Genomic DNA, 22050 nt, shown 5'->3' with positions numbered 1-22050 from the left:
GTGAAAATCTATTTTTTGAAACGTTGAAAACTACTAGAATCACTTAATTATAGAAAATTCCCGCCGAATCGACAAAAGAATCCCATTTTGGACATATGTAATTATGGAAATAAAAAAATGTAAAATTGGGGAAAGAGATAAAATTCCGCACGAAATGTTTATTCATCATTTCTTTCATTCTATCCTCCATATCTACTGCAAGTATGTCGAACGGTGTCTCTTTTATTCAAAATGTAGCTAGCCAACACAATGGTTGTAACTCGATAGGTGTCACAGTCGTACAATGGGGTAGGTTAGGTTAGGTTAGGTTTGGGGATGTGTAGTCAATATATATGTATATTGACTACGCCACTCGGAGACCTTTCGGTCCATTGTGATCATCCATAAAGAAAAAGGAGGTTCAGAATTACCTGAAAAGAGAAGAGAAAAGAGAGAAGAATAAAGAAAAAAGGGGGGGTGTGGTGGAGAATAATAATAAATGAATTAATTATAAGAAATAATGAAGATGTAATAAAGACAGAGAGGGTGGTTTTTTGGCGATGGTGGAAAAAACTGTCAGAGAAGTAGTTACGCTTATGGGTCGCGCCGTCCCAGCCACTTCAGATTTTTAATGATGTTGTTTATGATTGTTGGTTCCATGTTTGAGTAGAAGGTTAGGCTTGGAGGAAAGCGTACTCCTGTTAGTCTATACCGCTTTCGAGTTAACATCGGGCAACGACATAGAATATGCTCGATCGTCTCCGTTTCCTCCTCATCTTCACAGAGCCTGCAATAGTCCACTCCATCATCCTGCCATTTGCCGATAAAAGCTCGGATGTAGCAATGGCCGGTAATGACTCCCGTCAATACCCTGATTTCTGATTTACTCAGACTTAAAAGCGAAGTTGTTCTCTTTGTTGAAAGATTCGGCCAAATGGCCCTTGACACGTTGCACCTTGGTTCATTATGCCATAGTTCCTTGGCCTGTTCTTCAAAGAACGTCTCCACCTTCCGAAAAACGTGACATATGGGTGGTTTAATAGAAACAGTGATAGCTTGACTTGTCGATTGAGATCCGTGTCTTGCCAATTCATCTGCCTTCTCGTTTCCCACAATGTCACAGTGACCCGGTACCCAGCAGAGTCGGACAGCGTTAGTTAGGTTCGCCAAAGCAGTTCTACACTCAAGAACGGCCTCAGACTTGATATTGGGGGATTTGATGGCTTTAAGAGCCGGCTGACTATCAACGAAGATAGTCACCGGTTCAAAGATTTCAGCATCCAGACTTTTTATCAACTCTGCGGCCATTTTGATCGCGAAGATTTCTGCTTGGAAAACGCTACAGTCGCTGTTCAACCTATAGGAGTACTCGAGGCAAAGCTTTTCGCAGTAGACGCCAGCTCCGGTACCTTCTTCCATCTTGGAACCGTCTGTATAGAAAGCCAGACCGTCCAGAGGAGGGTTACCACGGATCCAGTCATCTCTACTAGGGATAACGACCTCAAAATCATCAAATCTATGGATTGGTGATAAGTAGTCGCTGAACTTCCCCTGCTGATTTAAGCCAAGGTTTGGCCCTAGCTCTCGAAGAATGCATGCATGACCATAGGTGCTGTCACGCCAACGATTCAATTCATGTAGTCTTAGAGCACTACGTGCTGCTTGACCTTTGATGCTAATTCTCGTGGGCAAGAGGTTTAGCATCGCGTTCAGAGCTGCTTGTGGTGTACTTCTAAAAGCTCCAGTTATCAGGATCGAGGCTGCCCTTTGCACCTTGTCTATGCTGCCCGAGTTCGACTTGTGTCGAAGCGCATGCCACCAGACAAGACATCCGTAGGATAGGATGGGTCTCACCACAGTATTATACAACCAGTGTATAATAGCTGGATTTAGACCCCAACTTTCCCAATCGAATTCTTACATGAATAGAGTGCGATCATACCTCTCTTCGTCCGTTCCTCGACGTTCCTTTTCCATCTCAGTTGAGAATCCAGGATTGTACCTAGGTATTTGGCCTCAGGAGATAGATGCAACTGCACTCCATCCAATGTTGGTGGTATGAAGTCGCCAAGCTTACGCTTTCTGGTGAACAATACCAGTTCTGTTTTCGTTGGATTTACACCAAGGCCATTTGTGGTGGCCCAACGAGACAGCTTTGATAAGGCTCCTTGCATAAGCTCCGAAATAGTGGACAAGAATTTGCCAGTTATTAGTAAAACTACATCATCCGCGTATGCGACAACCTTGATGCCCTGATTGTCGAATTCCGCCAAAATATTGTTTATCACAAGTAGCCACAGCAGCGGTGAGAGTACACCTCCCTGGGGAGTACCTCGTGTTACTGTCTTCCTTGTTGTCAACTCCCCGATACTGGAATTTATGATCCTGCTCTCCAGCATTCTCTTTATCCAGCAGATCAGGGTTTCCGGGGTGTTGACCGATCTAAGCGAGAGATGAATGGATTCAAGTTTTACGTTGTTAAAGGCTCCTTCTATATCCAGGAAAGCCGCCAAGGTAAAGTTTGAGTTCTCCATATTTCTCTCAATGAAACCCACGACCTCATGAAGAGCAGTTTCGGCAGATTTACCTTTCATGTAGGCATGCTGCGAGTCGCTCAGCGAGGCAGTGTCTACAAAGCTCCTAATCTCCAGATCGATCAGTCGTTCGAGTGTCTTGAGGAGAAAGGAGGATAGACTAATAGGTCTGTAGTCTTTCGGTGCAGAGTGACTGACTTTCCCCGCTTTGGGGATGTAAGTTACCTTTACCTCTTTCCACAGATCTGGTACGCAGGAAAGAAACAAACAGGCCCTAAAGATCTCCTCCAGAATTTGGTATATCTGCGGTGCAGCAAATTGAAGCATCGCAGGAATTACTCCATCTGGACCAGGTGACTTATAGGGTTTGAATGTACTTACAGCCCACTTTATTTTGTTTCTGCTTACAACCTTATCGATGAGGCTCTCGTCCACTGACTCTTGGACTTGGAAGTTGTCACATTCAATGTGAAGGTTACTGGCATCCGTGCAGTCAGGGAAGTGGGTCTCAGCTAGAAGGTTTAGAGTCTCAAGACCTGAGTCTGTCCACGTGCCGTCCGGTTTTTTGACACTACCGATGGATTTGGGGTCCTTCGAGAGTATCTTACGGAATCTGGCAGCGTCGTTTACCCCTTCTACAGACTCACAGAAACAAACCCATGACTTCTTTTTGGCGCGCTTGATTTCACTCTTGTATTTGGTGAAACTCGCTTTATACGATTCCCAGTCACTGTCAAGTTTCGTCGAGTGCGCCTTGTTGTACAACTTTTTGGTGTTTTTCCGTAGTTCGCCAAGATCCTTGTTCCACCACACCGGTTGGGATTTCTTCCCAGGATAAGTTAATGGACAGGCATCCTTATGGCAGCGAAGAAGGATTTCTGTTAGGTTGGACACCTTACTGTTAAGCTCAGCAACTGTTTCTATCCTTCCGGGAAGTGTCAGTTGATGGTTCGTCAGATCAGTGAACCTTCCCCAGTCCGTCCTTCTCGGGTTCCTATAAGGATTTTGGCGGACTCCGTCGAAAGAGATTTCAAAGTATATCCTCATATGATCCGAAAAGGAGCATTTGTTGGATACCCTCCAGTTCCTGACGACAGAATCATCTAAATTAGACAGGGTTAGATCAATGACCTCCTCCCTGCCTCTAATTTTAAAGGTGGGATCGTTTCCTATATTACATATTCTTAGATTGTAAGATAATATAAAATTGAAAATCGACTCACCTCTAGTGTTTGTGTCTTTGCTGCCCCAGTGAAAATGGTGGGCGTTGGCGTCACATCCAAGGATAACGTTACAAACGCCCAGGTTCTCCTTCAGCAGCCTGTGTACCCCCTGATTTGGTGGATCAGGGTCCTCATACGGCATGTAGATTGAGGACAGGAGAGTGGCCTTCTCCCTGCCGTTCTCCAGTCGCACCGTGCACATGTCTCCATTACTGTAATTAGATAGAAAGATTAGATTGAGGTTCTTCCTACCTACCACACAGGTCCTCACCTTGTCCCCTTCGGACGATGCAAAGACCTCGAAGTTGGCATTGTTCAGTCCAGAGACCTTATTTTTATATATATAAGGTTCCTGGACTAGAACAATGTCTACCTCTGAGTTCGTGAGGGACAGGAGTAGTTCGGCGGCAGCTGCTTTACAATGATGCAGATTAATCTGCAAAATGCGTAGCACCTGCCGCCTGCCTACTCCTACTGACTTCCGCGAGGTGGACTCAGTCGGAACCGAACCCATCCTGAACCGAAGTTCAGTTTTCCCTCACGAATCTTAAGGTACTCCTCTCCTGAGGAGTCTACCGCCATCTTAATGTCCATCCCTCCATTCTCCTTACAAGGGGTGAGACTCATTACAGTCCAGTCCTTAGTAAGGAGACCGGGGTTCTGGAGCTCCAGCATCCTCAGCAGAAGTTCCTTATCCACGGTAGGTGGGGGAACCCATGCTGGGAATACCTTCCTGGACGGAATCTCCGTTATAGACACCGCAGCAATTTTTGCCCCCTCCCAAAGTTCATCAAAGCCATTAACTGTCTTCTTAAGGTACTCTTGCGAGCTCCTGTTGAGACATTTAATGACTTTAACTCCCTTGTGAAGGAAGGCGCCACCAAACTGACGGTCACCCTGGTTCGCCTCAGTGGACACAATGGCTAAACGAAGCCGAGTCTCGAAGAGCAACCAGTGACTTTCGCTGATTTTCCCGAAGGGGTCAGCTCGGTCGATGATTGCTACTAGGAGCTCGTCATCGTTTGCCACCGTGGCCGTTTTGGCGTAGGGTTTCCTACGTCCTCGCTCACGTGCCTTGGTAACAGCTTTTCCTGAGGAGGTGGACGCCTTCTCAGTACTGGTGCTGCTTCCCTTGGCTTTGTGAGCAAGGACACCAGCATAGGAGTTCGCCGTGTTGACCGTCTGAGAGATCATCGTCTTCTTTGGCGAAGGCTGAGGGCCTTCTGAAGAGCGAACTCGCTTCACAGTCTTTGACTGCGAGGACTTGTTCGTCTTCTCCGAAGTCGATGGTGTCCCAGTCGATCCACCCGTCGTTACTCCCGAGTGGCTTGCGCAGGTCTTAGGCACCTTCTGTTCGTCCGCTTTACCCTCATTAGTTGGGGTAGGAGCCGGATTTGGGACAGTCACCTTCTCCAGTTGACTACTCTTACGAGAATCATTTGGAGTCGGATTATGCCCCTTATCCTTTTCCAGTCCCTTCTGGCTCGGGTTCGGCTTCGGAACAGCTTTAGGTTCCACCTTGCTGTCAAAAGCAGCAGGCTTCACCTCCACCTTTTTGCTTGTCGCCGCAGTCTCTACTGAGTCTTTGGCTGAAGCTGAAGCAGGGTTCGGGAGAAAGATTTTGTCCACCAGGAGCTCGCATCTGGGTGCATTTGGATAAATTCTTTCGAATTTCCGCATGTACTTCAGCTTGCTCTTGATGAACATGATCTCTCTCCTAGTATGCGAGCTCGCGTCCCTTCCCACGAACTTGCGCAGATACGAAGCTGCACGCTTGTAGTGCCTCGTATCTGAAGCCTCTTTGGCGGAAATTGCGTCTGCGTCGGTGTCCGTCGATGAGGTTTCCTTGGATTCCCCAACGCAGGCCGGAGACTCAGAGTCAGTGGCAATTGTTGGAGCTTCCGTTGATTCCCCCTCGATGGTCATCGACTTAGAGTCAGTGGCTGTTGATGGATCATCTCTAGGTTCTCCATCAACATCCATTGACTCCGTGGCAATCTGCCTTCGAAGCTTAGTATCGGCTGGTGCCGATACAGGACCAGACTGGTTGCGACTTGTCTGTGGTTGCGAACCAAGGTTCACAACCTCTTCGACCACATCACCGTCAGTGGACATGTCGTCATCAGACCTTCTTGTTGACTCAGCTGGGATCACCGTAATGTCCAGTTCGTCGTCAGTGAGGGTGAGATTGTTGAGCATGTCCTCTGGTGGTACGGTCGGAACAAGTCTCTCCAGTTGGTCAAGGAGTTCCCTACTCTGTCTCTCCAGACTGTCCCCAATCACTTTGAGATGTAGGTCGTCCCCGCCCAAAACTTCGGTCCTGTCAGCCGTGGACTGATTAACACCAGTTTTGGCTAAAGCATTATCCTTTTGAAAAACCGGTCCGTCAACAATAATTCGGGTTGTATATACTGCACTTGTAGCAGTTACGGCTGTAGGTGCCAAGGCATCCACACCTGAGACAGCCGGATCACAATCGCTTGATCTCGACGGTACGTGGCTTGTGATCTCACCAACGCTTACCGCCGGTACTGGGTTATTAACTCCCTGCACCGTAACTTTACTCCTTTTACGTTTTTTACCCATCTTAGTTGATTTATTTAAGGGAACTACCCCGATCCAATTTTGGTCCACGGGGGGTTTGAAAGAGAAACAAACCCCCAGGGTTTCTGAGATATGTGGAGACAGTAAACACCTTCAGTTTCCCTCGGCCCCGCATATCTCAGAAACCCCCTTCCCATCCGCCACCCGGGAAGACGCGCCCAGTAGAAGATTGGCAACTCCCGTGGGCGTACAATGGGGTAAGCACAGTCGCCTTGTGCACTAAATGCACATCACATTGTGTGATGTAACTTTAGTTCATGTATCAGTTCCGTCTGTTTCGTGCTGTACTCCTTGATAAAATTTTCCTACTTTAGCTTTGTTTCAGAACCAGAAAGTTTCTACTAGTTTTGCATTTTTTGAACCTTTTGCGAAAAAGTCCGTTCCCGTACTCCAAAAAGTTGCAAAATGGTCACTTCTCTGTAAACAAATATGAACCTGAATAGATTTCTCCCATCAAAAAAAAAAAAAAAAATAAATAAATAAAATAAAATAAATAAATAAAAAATTCTTAGCAATGACTTTATTCAGTAAATTTTAGCAGTAGTAACTACTTACAAATTGAACGTAAAAGTCATAATTTTTACATGGGGATGTCATAGGAAGGAAGTTCTTTCTTAAATATGTTTTTAAGTACACATGTGGTTAACCACATATCGAGAATTGAAAAAAGCTAAAAACATACGTTCTATTTTAAGACCATTTTTCTCGTTTTTCTTTATCTTTAAATTTGCTCTCTGCTGGTTTTGAACACCCGAACTCTGATTTATAGCCAAACACTACGAACAGTTAGGGTTGTTTAAAGGTTTGCGGCCTTTGCACAGTGATTCAAAAGTCGATTTTCGCAAAAACCTTACAGCTTGTTTCTGTATGTCGAAACGAAAATGTGTGCGAATGAAACACGCCCAAACTTAAGTTTTCGAAATATTTTTACCTTTGCTTTAGTTTCAAAACAAAAAACAAATTTGAAAAACACACACGAATTTGGGCGTGTTTCATTCGCACATTTCGACATACAGAAACAGGCTGCTAATGTTTTGTCATCTCCGATTTCTAGTTTATATATTCAATAGTAAACATACTTTGTGAAAATATTGCAATGTCGTGGCGTGTCCCTAACGAAGATTATTTTTTCTTATTTTTACTATTTGGATAAAAAGGAGACATTTTTTGGTAGGTAGGATGGTTATCTTTAGGAAACGGTAAAATAAATTCCTGTAACCAATTAAAAAAAAAGCTACCAAACATTGTTGTACGTCAAAATGTTTTTATGGGAGTTTTCTGTCTAACCTAAATGCAAAATTACGGCCGATAAATAAAGGAACGCTTACATCGTGCTTTCGTTATAATGCGGGCCATACACTATGGGCATGCACGACAGCAACCGATGAACCCTTGTGTAAGTGTGTGATTGAATAGTGTGTGGCATTCCTTCAATCCATATTGCAAAAATGATGAATTTTCCTCCAGAAATCGATTTTGGGTTGAAGTTTTCCAAATTTATAATTTTATCACAAATTACATTTTTCAAATGATCGCCGTTGGGAATCACAGAAGACTCTTCTGGAAGAGCAACAGATGATTGTTACTAACATTTTTGATTTTGTTGCATATAATTCTTATATACATTTTTTACGGAACTTTGATATAAATGGCACGTATAATATTATGAGTATTGACAAACCACACATGTCCAGGTTTTGCCAAGTTTAACCAAAAGACAACATAGTGACTGAAGAAACAGTACTGAGTACAGTGCCTATAACAAATAACCACAACATAAAGGAATAATTAAAAACCATAACAAAGCAGAAAACTAAACAACAAATAAAAGAAACAAAAAACAATTGTTCTATTCTTTTTTTAATTTTTCTTTACATGCTGATCTTCTGAAGATCTTCCAGATGATTAATCTGCGATTCTTCCTCGCGATTCGCTTCTCGGACACAGTTACTTTATGTCGGCGATTCGCAGGTTATCATTAGGCGCGCATTATATAATGCGGGCCATACACTATGGGCATGCACGACAGCATTTGTAATAGTATTAGTAAATTTTGAAGTTTTTGTCAATGTATGTGGGAGTATTTTTAGCAGGATTGAAATCAAAATAGTTTTGATTTTGGAAATGAACCCCTTTCAATCCAATGAATTTTGTTTATTTTCCAAGTAACCAACAAACAATTTTTGAAAAACAACAAATATTATTTGTGAGGAAATTAAAAAAAATTGGAAAACTTCAACCCAAAATCGAGTTTTGGAGGAAAATTCTTCATTTTTGGAATATGGATTGAAGGAATGCCACACACTATTCAATCACACACGTACATGTACGTACATGACAATTGTCAAAAAGCAATTCTGGAAAAAAAAGAACATTGTGTTTGTGAAGATATAAAAAAAAATAAGTTCATTAATTTTTAGAGGATAATTTGAAGATTTCGATTGCAGATTGAAGGCTGATTGAATGTTTTGCTACACACTTATCAAGCACACACGTACGTAAGGGGTTCATCGGCTTGGCAATCAAATTTGATAGTGTATGCCATGCTTAAGGTACCAATCGAGAAACATTTTTATATACATTAAACCAAAAGAATGCCAGTTTGGTTAGACAATTTGCCTTAAAACTTCAAAATATACCATACAAATTGGGAAGTATTCCAAGAACGTTTTTCATATTTACAGTGTTTTATTTAGCTTGATTTGGTGTCCGTTTAGTTCAATTCTAGAAACTCATTTACCACACAGTTGCAGTTGACCAATCATAAAACCAAAAATAAAACTTTGCACACTTTTCAGATTTGGATAACAATACTTGCATATGAAACCAAAACCAATATGGGTCCATTTTTTCCTATAGCCCCATATAACGGTACCAACCGATTTAAAGTATTTTAAGGATTCTATCTTCATTTTTAGGCCGAATTGCCTGAAACTTGGAGTTCCCAATGGTGCAGAAACTTCCCCATGAAAAATTACGGACATAAGTCCAGGTTTTTTATAGCCCTTTTATAACGGTACCACGCGATTTCAGGCATTTCAAGTTTATAATAATGTTATTATGATCTCTTCAGTGTTCAAAAAATTTATTACTGAAAAGTTAAAAATAAAAAATAATTTTAATTTTAATTAATTAATTTTTTTTATGATGGAATCTCTCAAAAAGAACGCTTGCATTTGTACTAAAAATTGTGACAATATTAAACGGCAAGCGTTTTATTTGAGAGATTCCATCATGAAAAAATATTTTCTAGTTTTAAGTACGTTTATAAATAAAACACTGTAACTTAATTTTTTTAATAGTTCAATTATGACAAAATAAGCATCTGTTAACAAAAACAGAACATTAAAAAAACTGCATTACAATGCAAAATTAAAAAAAAAATCAAATTCCTCATCATCTTATGAAAAAATTATTAAAATATCCTCCTGAATTAAAAAGTTACATTCTGAATCCCTGAGCATTGTTAACATATAGAGGAACTATAGTCAATTCACAGCTAGGTATAGCTGAATATCGTGATAGATGCAACAAAATCGTAAGAACATAAAAAACATCCTTCTGCAATTTTAGGTGGTGAGCAGATACTTCCACTGCCAACATCCTTTCCTCTCCCAACATCCAACTAATGTTATTTTCTTTAACTTTATTCTAATAGGAATTACGAATTCTTAGACTGATTTTGTAAGTTTTGATGCTCCTATTGAATGAGTGATTGTATGTGGTTAGTCAATTTAATATTACTAACAAAACATTTTCGGCTGTTTGGGTTTTACCCCTTACATTCTCCATCTGATCTGCATATTGTTTTATACTTATATTATCTACTTACTCCACTTTATTCGTGCCCAGCTTCTGTTTCTGTATATGCATTTATTTTATTTCATATATTTTAAATTTGATTATTTCTTTTTTATTTATTTTCTTATTTTTCAATTCTCAGAAATTCTTGGAACATTCAGACCAAACACAAAGTGGCGATGTGGGTCTTGCTGAATTTGTACATTATGTTCGAGAGCATGAGAAAAATTTGCGTTTGCAATTTTCACACTTGGACAAAAATCGAGATGGTATGTTGTTGTTGTTATAATCAAAATGCTTAAAACAAATACCACAACTATAATCGATATTTTGTGTTACAGGCAAAGTCGATTTGGAGGAGTTGATATCGGCGTTTATGGACTTAGGAATCGAAGTAGATATGGAAGAAGCCAAAAATTTGCTCTCCAGGTTGGCTATTTCCATTTATTTTCTTATATTTATTTTTTATAAACATTTTTTATAAATCTTTTTGTAGAATGGATCAGGACGGTAGCTTAAATATTAGCTATAAAGAATGGAGAGATTTTCTATTGTTGGCACCTTCTTCCGATATTCACGATTTAATAAAATTTTGGCGGCATTCTACTGTAAGTAATGCATAAAGCTTCATATGTTAACGCCTTTGTTATATTTGAAAAAAAATTTTCTAGCCTTTTTTAAATATTGCTTTAGTGTGGTTCTTAAAACAATTGTATTGTTTGTGTGTACATAAACATACAATAAGTATATACATACATTTTTTAAACTTTCTTTTAAATTTTTTCTTAAATTCCTTATCTATACATAATATAAAAGTATTTTGCTAAAAACTACTCATGATTAAGTCAGGAAAGTTTTTTAAAGGTATTTTTAGTTTTGCTTAAACAATTATAATCAAATTACTGTTGTTAAAACAATAGTTAGATGGCTTTATTGGTTAAAAGAATAGTTGAAAAAACACTGTCCTTCCTCTTCATTAATCTATTCTTCATTGTTTCATAATTATATAAGCCTTGTATAATAATCGCAGACCCACACCTCCCTACATTCACAGCCTACACATCTTTCTCTTTTGTTGCTATTACATCTTGTTATGGTTTATTGACTATTAGTTCCATTTCATGCGTATACGAGTATATGTCTGTATATGTTTTCCAATGCACTGGCTTCTAATTAGTCATGTAAATTAAATGAATATTAATTGCATTTCTAAGGATTTCAATCAAGATCCTTGCTGTGAAATATCATTTCTAGGGCCAGTTTGCAGGTCATTTGCATTTTGTCATTGTTGACTAGGTTACCAAGTAATGATAATAATTCTAATACTAATTTGGTTTTTAAGAAAGACACAAAACATATTTAATCAATTATGATTAAACTATCATAAAAAATCGATTTTGAAGTACCTTAAAATATTACGTAGTTATGTGAATATTGTCGTCAATTAAGTTGCGGTGAGTAAAATTGATTGTGTGAAGCAAAAATGGAGATCAATTTAATTTAAGGGTATAAAAACTCAAACTTAAAATAAATATATTACAGTCAATGTTAGTAAAATTAGAATTTATTATAGAAATAGTGTTTTCAGTTCATTGTTGTCATATTCAAATTTTGTAAAAACGTTGTATGATATTTCGAAAATGTCGACTGTAGAAACGGAACTATATTGAAGTCTAATGGTTTTAAGTGGTTCTAACAATAAAAGCTCGACTCTAACGAGAAATTAATTAAAAACCAGTAAGGAAAGGATCATAGTCTAGAGGGGCCGACTATATGATACCCTACACCACTGTGAATATGTAAAATATAGGAGATATATATCAATTTGAACTGATTTCTATATAATATGGTACACTTATTACTAGCGAAAATTCCGTCACACATTCCAAATTTCATTAAAATAGGACAGATTGGGCGAAAATATACATGGGAGCTATATCCAAATCTGAATCGATTTCGATGTAGTTTGGCACATTTATTTTAAGACCGAATTAAGTTACAAATTCAAAATTTCATCAAAATCGGACGTACACTGGTGTGCGAAATAATAGAGCCACAGAAGTTACGACACATTAAACGTTTCTGAATCAATTCTGAAAAGTGTTTATGGCGCAAATTGCATTTTAATAGTGGAACATTATCTCATAAATAAAATGCAGTCAACATTTGTCCAATTTGGGGGGTTGACCTTGTATTAGGCAGGGCAGAGCCTGTAAAGAGCTGTGCAAAATAATAGAGCCATTTTAGGTAAATAAGACAATTTCTTAAGGAAATTTAACTTGACCGTCAAAATCATTGGGAAAACTTTAGTTTTTCTTCCTAACATTATTTTCCTGAATGAACCTGCACCAAAAATTTAAATTGTAACTCCCCTTCTAGAGTTAATGGGGCTGAAAACCCATATGGGCCCAGAATCAAAGATAATGCCCCATAAAGACCTCCAATATATCGCAAATATCAATAATAATTGGGATTGTGAAGAAAATGTGCTAAACTACTATCAAAAATAAGAAACATCAAAATCCGGTCGAAAAAAGTTAAAATTTTTATGATTTTAGAACAAAAAAATGGTGGGTCCTGTAAGGAATATTACCCTTTGTAGCTCCTCTGCACCAATAAACGAGTAAATAATTGATTGTTATCAACTCTAGCAGATCTTAGGGGTTATTTAAGAACAGCCTAAAATTATTTATGGGTACAGAAATCACGAATCTTAAACATAAAGAGAGAGTATGTTTTTAACAGTTCTCGAAGAATATCCATATGTGGCTATCTCCTTTAGTGCTGAGTATTTCTGGCCTTATAAAACATCGAGGTTAGCTTTATTAAATGTCCAGGCTACCAGTGGTGAATGAAAATGATATCCGAAGCTGTTCGTTCAAATTAAATAAATTTACACCACCTGTCAAGGAAAATGTTCAGCCATAGGCCAACCCACGCGTTCATCTATGATCACGTGTAAACATACTCTGTCTTTATGTTTAAGATTCGTGATTTCTGTACCCATAAATTGTTTTAGGCTGTTCTTAAATAACACCTACGTTGTGTTAGAGTTGATAACAATCATTATTTACTTGTTTATTGGAGCAGAGGAGCTACAAAGGGTAATATTCCTTACAGGACCATAAAAATATTTACTTTTTCAGACCCGTTTTTGATGTTTTCTTATTTTTGTAGTAGTTTAGCACATTTTCTTTACAGTCCCAATTATTACTGATATTTGCGATATATTGGAGGTCTGTATGGCATTATCTGTGATTCTGGGCCCATATGGGTTTTCAGGCCCATTAACTCCAGAAGGGGAGTTAAAATTTTAATTTTTGGTACAGGTTCATTTACGAAAATAATGTTAGGAAGGAAAACTAAAAAGAAAACTATGATTTGGATGGTCAAATTTAAATTACCTTAAGAAATTGTTTTATTTACCTAAAGTGGCTCTATTATTTCGCACACCTCTTTACAGGCTCTGCCCTGCCTAATACAAGGTAAACCCCCAAATTGGAAAAATGTTGACTGAATTCTATTTATGGGATAATGTACCACTATAAAAATGCAAATTGCGCCATAAAACACTTTTCAGATGTAATTTAGAAACGTTTAATGCATTGTAACTTCAGTGGCTCTATTATTTCGCACACCAGTGTACGTTTCGTGTTTAGAAAGTGGCAATAAAAGTAGATCAAAGTGTCCCTATTTGGAAATTTTATTTTTTTCTCTATATTCAAGTTGTTTATTAAAATGTTATAATATCCATACATATTTAAAGTGTTTTGATGTATTCTACAACCCATAGTAAAATTTTACGGCGAACAAATTTCTAGAAAATTTTGATTTGATACGATCACACCTTGTAAGAGATTTTAAGATTTGTGGAAAAAGGGACCAAAAAGACCCCTTTTATGAATCACAAGAAGGACCATTTTTTTAAGAAAAATATTCCTCGCATACTTGTCAGTAAAGTTGCCAAAGACACAATATACCTAAAGTACAAGGATTCCAACTAATCTTAACTCAAATGTTTCCAAAACTGTAGAAATGGTAGAAGCTTGCACCCCTATTTTAGTACCTTGTTTATTTTTGCAAAAATGATCGATATTTCCTTGGTATATAATGCAAATAGAGATCTCCTTTGTTTGGAGACTTATAGTGAAATTTAGCGGAGAACATTTTTGTCCTTGACGCCATTCTTCTGAAATGATGTTTTGTATGCCAATTTTGCCAAAACTCACATGAAGTACGGCTTTAACCCTAAAAAGTTTTTTTAATTTTGCATATTTCTGGAGTATAGGTATGATATAGACTTTTGGTGTACTCTAGGACCTATAGTAAAAATTGATGGCAAACAAATTTGTAGAATATTTTGATCTGATACGATCACATTTTATAGGAGAAGGGACCAAAAAGACCCCTTTAATCACCGTCTAAGGGTTAAAAAATGTGAAAAATTAAATCAGCGACCCGAAAAAAAAAACATAAGAATCCAAGATTAGTTCTAATTCCACTCATTTTTAGTGTTTTGGCCAGGTTTTTCGTAAAATTGGCCACTGTGAAATGAAAAGTTCGATGACAGAGAAGCCATTCCACAGCCGATATGTCTGATGAGCTGCTACCAACAGCGAAACATATCACATAATGGTGGTTGTTTGGGTGCGAATCTTCGGCTTTTCCTTTTTCACTCGCAAGAAAATCATCGGCCATAAAGCTCGACTCTAACGAGAAATTAATTTAAAAAATAGGCAAAATTTCAAATAAATATTAAAGTGTATATACATATATCTTATTTCAAAAAGAACGCTCGAGACGTTGTTCGCTTCTGGGTTCCGGGTTCGATTCCCAGGGCACACAATATCACATTTCATCAATGTTGGCGACATTTCCTGAATATTTCAGCCGTGCAGCCCCAAAAAAAAACAGTTTTAATGTTTTTTTTTCATGAAAAACTAACAATGTTTTTCCATTTGAAAATGCACATCTTGATCTACTCTAGGATTTTTTTAAAAATATTAGATAATTTTGTGAAAAATGACCGCTGTTTAAAAAAAAAAAAAGTTTTGCGGTGTCCTCTCTAGCTTGTCTTTAAACGAAAACCCAGTATCGAACAAAACGCGCTTTAAGCAGCCGATTGAAATTTGACTTCCCAAATTAAAAAGATTATTACACAAAAAATAGAATAACCACTTGTACCATATTTTGCAAACCGCTAGCCAGATATCAGTGCTAAATTTCAAGATCAAGCATGATTTTAAGTGTTTTAGTGCTCCATAAACTGAAAAAACTGTTGAACTATGCCAAAGTCGTAGTAAAAGATCCGTGACTCGGTGTGTTTTAGAGATATCAGCATGAAAATTTGACACAAGATAAATTAGAAGTTTAAATCGGTTGAACATTTCGAGAGTTATCGTGCTCTCCGACCGCCACATATGGTGACATAGGGGTTTTTTACAACTTTTGGGCTGTTTTCCCACGAAATATGGACTTGCCCCTGAAAAAACTTTTACCGTCGTAATGAAGGTAGCGAATGCAAATAGCTTCAACAAAAATCAAAGTGATTCGACAGGTCTTAAAGTGCACTTATCCGAAATTTTGTGTGAGAGGTACCAGAAGGAGTAGACAAATATAGTCCATATTCGATCCTGATCTATATCTGGTAGATATATTAGGATGTGCAAAGTATGGATTACATCGGTCACTCCCTTCAAGAGTTATCGTGCGCAAATTTTTTCCGAACATTTTTGAAGTTTTGTGGGGGAGGTACCTGAAGGAGTGGACCGATATAGCCCATCTTCGAATTTAAACTATGTTTTGATAAAATATTACGAAGGCCAAATTTTGGACCGAATCGACAGATTCGTTCGAGAGTTATCTTGCGCTCCAACCACTACACAAGGTGTCATAGGGGCTTTTTGCAGCTTTCCGGCAATTTTCTCAGGAAGTATGGACTTGCCCCTGATGAAACTTGTACCGTCGTATGGGGGAAGTGAATACAAGTTGCTGCAACAAAAATCAAAGCAATTCGAGAGCAGGTCCTAAACTGAACTTATCCGAAATTTTCTGTGGGTGGTACCCGAAGGAGTGTGCCGATGGAGTCCATATTGGAACCTCATCTAAGTCTAGTAGAAATTTCACGATGTGCAAAGTATGGACCAAATCGGTTACTCCCTTCAAGAGTTATAGTGCCCACAAATTTTCCGAACATTTTGAACTTTTGTGGGGGAGGTACCGGAAAGAGTGGACCGATATAGCTCATCTTCGAACTTAAATAAGTTTGGACAAAATATTACGAAAGTCAAAATTTGAACCGAATCGGTTCATCCGTTCGAGAGTTATCGTGCGCACCAGCCAGACAGACAGACGGACGGACATTGCTCAATCGACTCCAAATTGTCTGAAACACATTTCGTCCAAACATACTTGGGGTCTAAAACCATTATTTCGATGAGGCACATTTTTCCCGTATGAAAGTGTATATACCCTCGTTAGCATAAATGCTGAGGATATAAAAAGTCAAAAAACAAGTAAGAAGGGCGTTAAGTTCGGCCGGGCCGAACTTGTTATACCCTCCACCACGAGTTGTATTGAAGTAAAATGGAATAATTAGTTTCCTTTCATGTATGAAGAAGACTTAATACCAAATTTCAGCTATTTAGGTAAATGTGAGGCACGTCGATCTATACCGACAAATTTCTGGTGGAAAGTTTTTAAACTCAAAGAAGACTAAATACCAAATTTCCTATATTTCGGTAAGAGAATGTGGCAAAAACCTAAAAAATACCGAAAATCAAGAAGTACGCTCCTATGGGGATATAGGAAGACGTGGACCTATACTAATAATAATCTTCCGACCAAATTTCACCCATTTCGGTGGAAAATTGAGGCCACATCGTTCAAACGGAAAATCGGGAGGTACAGTTCTATGGAGCTATATGAAGGCGTGGACCTATTCCGACACATTTAAAGGGGAAAGTTGAGTAGGCTCAACGAAGTCTAAATACCAAATTTCAGCCACTTCGGAGGAATATTAAGGCCACTACTTTCAAAATACCGAAAATCGGGAGCTACTTTTCTATGGGGGCTATGTGAAGGCGTGGACCGATACCGACAAAATTCTGGGGGAAAGTTTTATACCCCCAAAGAAGACTTAGTACAAAATTTCATTTTCATTTCGGTGTGATAATGAAGCTTAAATCTTCAAAATACCGAAAATCGGGTGGTACCGTTCTATGGGGGCTATATCAAAACGTGGACCGATATAGCTCATTTGCAATACCAAACATCCTAGGAGTAATAGAAACTTTTATACCAAATTACAAACCTCTATCTTAAAAATTGTGAGCTGTGTCTTGATTTCAACAGACGGACGTGGTTAGATCGACTTAGAATTTTACCCTGATCAAGAATATATATGGCGAAAAACAAAAATTTTTTACAATCGATGAATCCGAGTTTCACCCTTTCAGAATTCGCGAACTGTTAACATATTCTATATAGTATGATATACATTCTTTAAACTGAAGTGTTTTAGGAGGAATCCCATAAGGTCGACCATTAAAATTAATTTACGTGGAAGCTGTGTTGGCATCAATGTAGAAAAATAGGTAAAAATGGGTTGAAGCCAACAAGTTTTTTTATGCTCCCTTCCGATTTTAGGCTTAACCTTACATTTTATAGACAAATGCCCAAAGAAAGACTCAAAGAATACTTCATGGGCAATATGATACTAGTGTATCATTTTTCGATATATCCACTGCATCCACCTAAAATTGATGGTAACATTTTGAAGCCGGAATTTCGGGGTTTTTTGAATTGTTTTAATAATTCGGACGCGCAACAAGATAATATTCAAAACTCGCATTAGGATTATAAAACTCTTGATTCTACGTCGTTTAATGCATATCTCATGAGTGTGCTCCTTACAGCATCCTAGTAATTGGAGTCTAAAGGCCAATATTTGATGTGTGATTTTTTTTTAAAAAACCTATTTTTTGCGTTTAAAATTTACAAGTGCCATTCAATTTCCTTTGTACCCCGCGTGAATTTAGTTTTTTTACGCGACGGATCTAATGAGACCTTCCGCGATCGAATCCATCCACTAAAACCGCGGATATAGATACCCTGAAAATAGGAAAAGCAGCAAAAAATTATTTCGAAAAATCCGCGTACTAAACCGCGATTTTCTTGAAATTTTTTTACGTAAATGGAATCCTTTATACGCGATTATAATATTTGCGAAAACGCGTGTCATAAATTACTGAGATTCGCGTGTAATATGGGTTTTTCACCAAAAATAGAATGTGGAGGCACATCCGCGGTTCTTGAAGAATCTAATTAAAATTGGTATATTTGGACGTATTTTTGATAGGCGCTGACGAAACCGGATGCGCATCAAAATCGTATGCACATTGCGCGACTTTCACCAACTTTAAGGTTTTTTGCAGTGTATGATGCAACTGGTGGCACACAATGGCCCCTGAGTGAAACATCGAAATATGCATACATTTTGACAGAGATTGATTCGCTGTATCCAAAAACGGATGCGCATCAACCGACTTTAACTAATTCGCGAATAACAGGCTTTTTAATTATAATATTAATTGAATGATTGTAATTTCAATATTACTCTTAATTTCCTACCCTTATAAGTTATCACAGTAATCAGTTAAACTCTCGCGATGGTAAACCATATTTTTTGATGAAGTTTTAACTGTATACATTCATTATTCTATGGGATTTTAGCAAAATAGTTGGAGAACTCCCAAATATTTTTTTCTAATTTTTAGAATCAAACCAAAAAAATTTGTTGCAAATATTTTCCAACAATAAGTTTTTCTCTTTTGTTGTTGCTATAATAAGCAATTTATGTACCCAATCTCTATAAATTTGGTATCATATTTTTCTACGCATTGTCTAGATTCCGCATATATTCTTTAATTTATTTTTGAGGGTTTGTACGGATTCTGGGACAGGATAATTTGGATTTACTTCAAAAATTTTTTATTATTTGTTGACTTTCCGCGAAAATAATAATAAATTTAATAACTATTTAAACATCTACGAATAGATATGAACTGCTGTTAACGATTTATGCATACATTTTCTCATAACAACAAAAAATATATTTTTAAATATTTTTTCTTTATATGAGAATAAAAACCGCTATAACTTTTGTGCGCATTGGCCAATTTTGTGAATGCGAGCAGATTTGAAACCGGATTTTTTTCCTTTACCTCTGTACCAAAAATCGTAGATGTGCTCGTAAAAAAAATTTTAATTTTTTTCAAATGGAATTGTAAAGGAATTTTGTTATTCGCCATATATATGTACTTTATAGGGTCTCCGATGAATATTTCGATGTGTTACAAACAGAGTGACAAATTTAATTATACCCTTAAAAATTTCCTCATTTAAGCAATATTGTGATCGGTATAGCCGTTCTAATAAGTAGGTGCCATATCAAGAACGAGAGAAGTCTCTATGCATCTTCGGGGATGTTTGTGGGAACATATCGCCCATTTACGCAAAGAGTGACACGTCTCAAAAAACCCAGTTTCGAACAAAACGCGCTTTAAGCTGGCGATTGAAATTTGACTTCCCAAGATTATTACACAAAAAATAGAATAACCACTTGCACCATATTTTGCAAACCGCTAGCCAGATATCAGTGCTAAATTTCAAGATCAAGCATGATTTTAAGTGTTTTAGTGCTTCATAAACTCAAAAAACTGTTGAACTGTTGAACTTGATGTGTTTTAGAGATATCAGCATGAAAATTTGACACAAGATAAAGTAGAAGTCGTAGATAAAATAGAAATTGCTAACTAAGAAAACGTGTTTTTAAGTTATGGCACTCATTGAGTAAATGATCGATATGTATATATTGAGCAAATACGAATCGGACTGTACTTAGTGATATAAGAAAAAAATAGTGGTAGTAGTACATTAACAATGAAGCGCATCACTACCTCTATATTAAATGATGTCAAGCGATAAATTGCCGAAAAAGATTACAATGGGTTCCTTGCATTCCGATATTTGTGTACGGAGAGGTGGAAATCAATTCTTCTAAAACTCGGGTCGTAACGGATCATTAATGGTTTTGTTGATATGATATGTTTTTATATGTCCCGCAGGCCTAATGTTATTGAATATGGTCTATATTGGTCCAAATTTGAGTGTATATTACATCTAGCAATGCCGCTTTATTTTCAGTGTTTTTAATAATTTTGCTACATTTTCTGACCGAATTAGCTGCTTTTTGACATTTAGGATTCCAAGAGGTCAAAAAACTTCTCCACAAAATTTGTAGGACATTGATCCATGTTTTGGTGAAACGCCATATATAGGTACTGTCCGATTTTAGGTATTTTAAGATTTTTAATAACATTTTCTATTCGACTTATTTGTATTTTTGCATTCGTATACGTAACGATGCCACATGAAGGGTACAATACAGGAAAGGTAGAAATTAAACAGTTTCGGAGATATCATCTCACTTTGGGGAAAATTCTAAGTGGCTTCGTATTCTTGTTCCTGAATTCCACATAAGATGGGTGCCCACACATACATACATATATGTAATTGCTTATCCAACGTTTTAAACTTTCAAACAAAAACCAGGAGTTTTCGGCCAGCGACACAGCAAACAGTGTAAATCTAAGATCTTTAACATTCGTATGTATGAACGTTGTATAGGGTATTTTATGGGCGTATATTTTAAAAATGACTACCGCAGAATCCTACTAATCTAAATTCCACCGATTTTTAATTGAGGCTAGCATAAGTGTCCTCTCCCAGCACATTCATTTTTCCAACAATCAAACCTTTTCACTAAACGACAAATAAAATTGAGCTTCCACAGAGCTTTTGCAACAACAAGACTTATATTTTTATTTCTTCTTTATTTGCGCATCCGTGTTTCGGATATATGCGATCATATAATAATTACAGATTATTTGTTGATTTACAATTTTTCTTATGTTTAACAAAAATGGATTTTTATACGGTCATGTATTTTGTTTTCTTTTTGTTGATTTTCAATCCATACGATTCACTTACATCTGTGAGTTTGTCAATAAGTTTTTGTAGACCGGATATGGTGCTAGCGAATATTGTTGTATCGTCCGCGTATCTGATATTGTTGATAATCCTCCCATGTATTTGTACTCCTATTCTTTGGTGCTCTATAGCCTCCATAAATATTCGTTGGGAGTATATATTAAATAACAACGGCGAAAGGATACATCCTTGTCGTACCCCCTTTGAAATCGTTACTTCTTCCGTCATTTCTCCGTTTATATCGATGTATGCCGCCTGTTTCCAATATAAATTTCGTATACATCGTATTTCCTTGTCGCTTATGTTAATCGTTTTCAAAATTTCTATTAGCTTATCATGACGAACTGTTTCGAAAGCTTTTTCGTAGTCAACGAAACATATAAATATATCCTTTTGTACTTCTCGGCATTTCTGAACTAGTACCTGTAAGCTAAGCAGTGCTTCTCGAGTCCCCATTCCTTGTTTAAATCCGAACTGTGATGTGCCCATATACTTTTCACATTGAGGATATATTCGGCTATGGATTACTCTTAGAAAAAGTTTTAATGTATGACTCATGATACTAATTAGTCTATATTCTTCACATGTTTTTGCGTTGTTCTTCTTTGGTATCGGTATGAATTTTGAAATGAGCCAGTCTGGTGGATATTTCCCCGTGTCATATACGTGGTTAAAGAGTATTACGAGTAGTTCCACATTTTCATCATCTATAAGTTTTAATACTTCAGCTGGAATATCGTCAGGTCCTGTTGCTTTTATATCTTTGAGTGTTTTTATTGCCTGCTCTACTTCGCACTTTGTTATTGGGTTTCCAGTCAGATTGTCTTCTGTTTCTTCGTAAGGGGTTCTTTCGGCAT

The 22050-nt window shown here is 37.6% G+C and overlaps 2 protein-coding genes across 5 annotated transcripts in view; one reads left to right on the top strand and one right to left on the bottom strand.

The window, feature by feature from the left end:
• SCaMC (Short Calcium-binding Mitochondrial Carrier) overlaps positions 1 to 22050 on the top strand; it is an 84667-nt gene that overhangs the window by 13665 nt on the left and 48952 nt on the right. For all 4 annotated transcript variants that reach the window (XM_073987614.1, XM_073987615.1, XM_073987617.1 and 1 more), the window contains 3 exons: positions 10284 to 10410; positions 10483 to 10570; positions 10638 to 10749. In XM_073987614.1, the coding sequence (XP_073843715.1) occupies positions 10284 to 10410; positions 10483 to 10570; positions 10638 to 10749 (327 nt within the window). The remainder of the gene's footprint in view (positions 1 to 10283; positions 10411 to 10482; positions 10571 to 10637; positions 10750 to 22050) is intronic.
• LOC141404233 (uncharacterized) lies at positions 286 to 4146 on the bottom strand. Its single transcript, XM_073987620.1, has 3 exons — positions 4008 to 4146; positions 3737 to 3948; positions 286 to 410 (listed from the first exon to the last, which is right to left on the bottom strand). The coding sequence occupies exons 1-3, from the start codon at positions 4046 to 4048 to the stop codon at positions 304 to 306; spliced, it is 360 nt and encodes a 119-aa protein (XP_073843721.1). The 5' UTR covers positions 4049 to 4146; the 3' UTR covers positions 286 to 303.

Source organism: Musca autumnalis, unplaced genomic scaffold (assembly GCF_047663935.1).
Source record: "Musca autumnalis isolate F117 unplaced genomic scaffold, ASM4766393v1 scaffold_4, whole genome shotgun sequence".
In the NCBI taxonomy this organism is placed as follows: domain Eukaryota; kingdom Metazoa; phylum Arthropoda; class Insecta; order Diptera; family Muscidae; genus Musca; species Musca autumnalis.
This window is presented reverse-complemented; position numbering and strand designations above follow the sequence as displayed.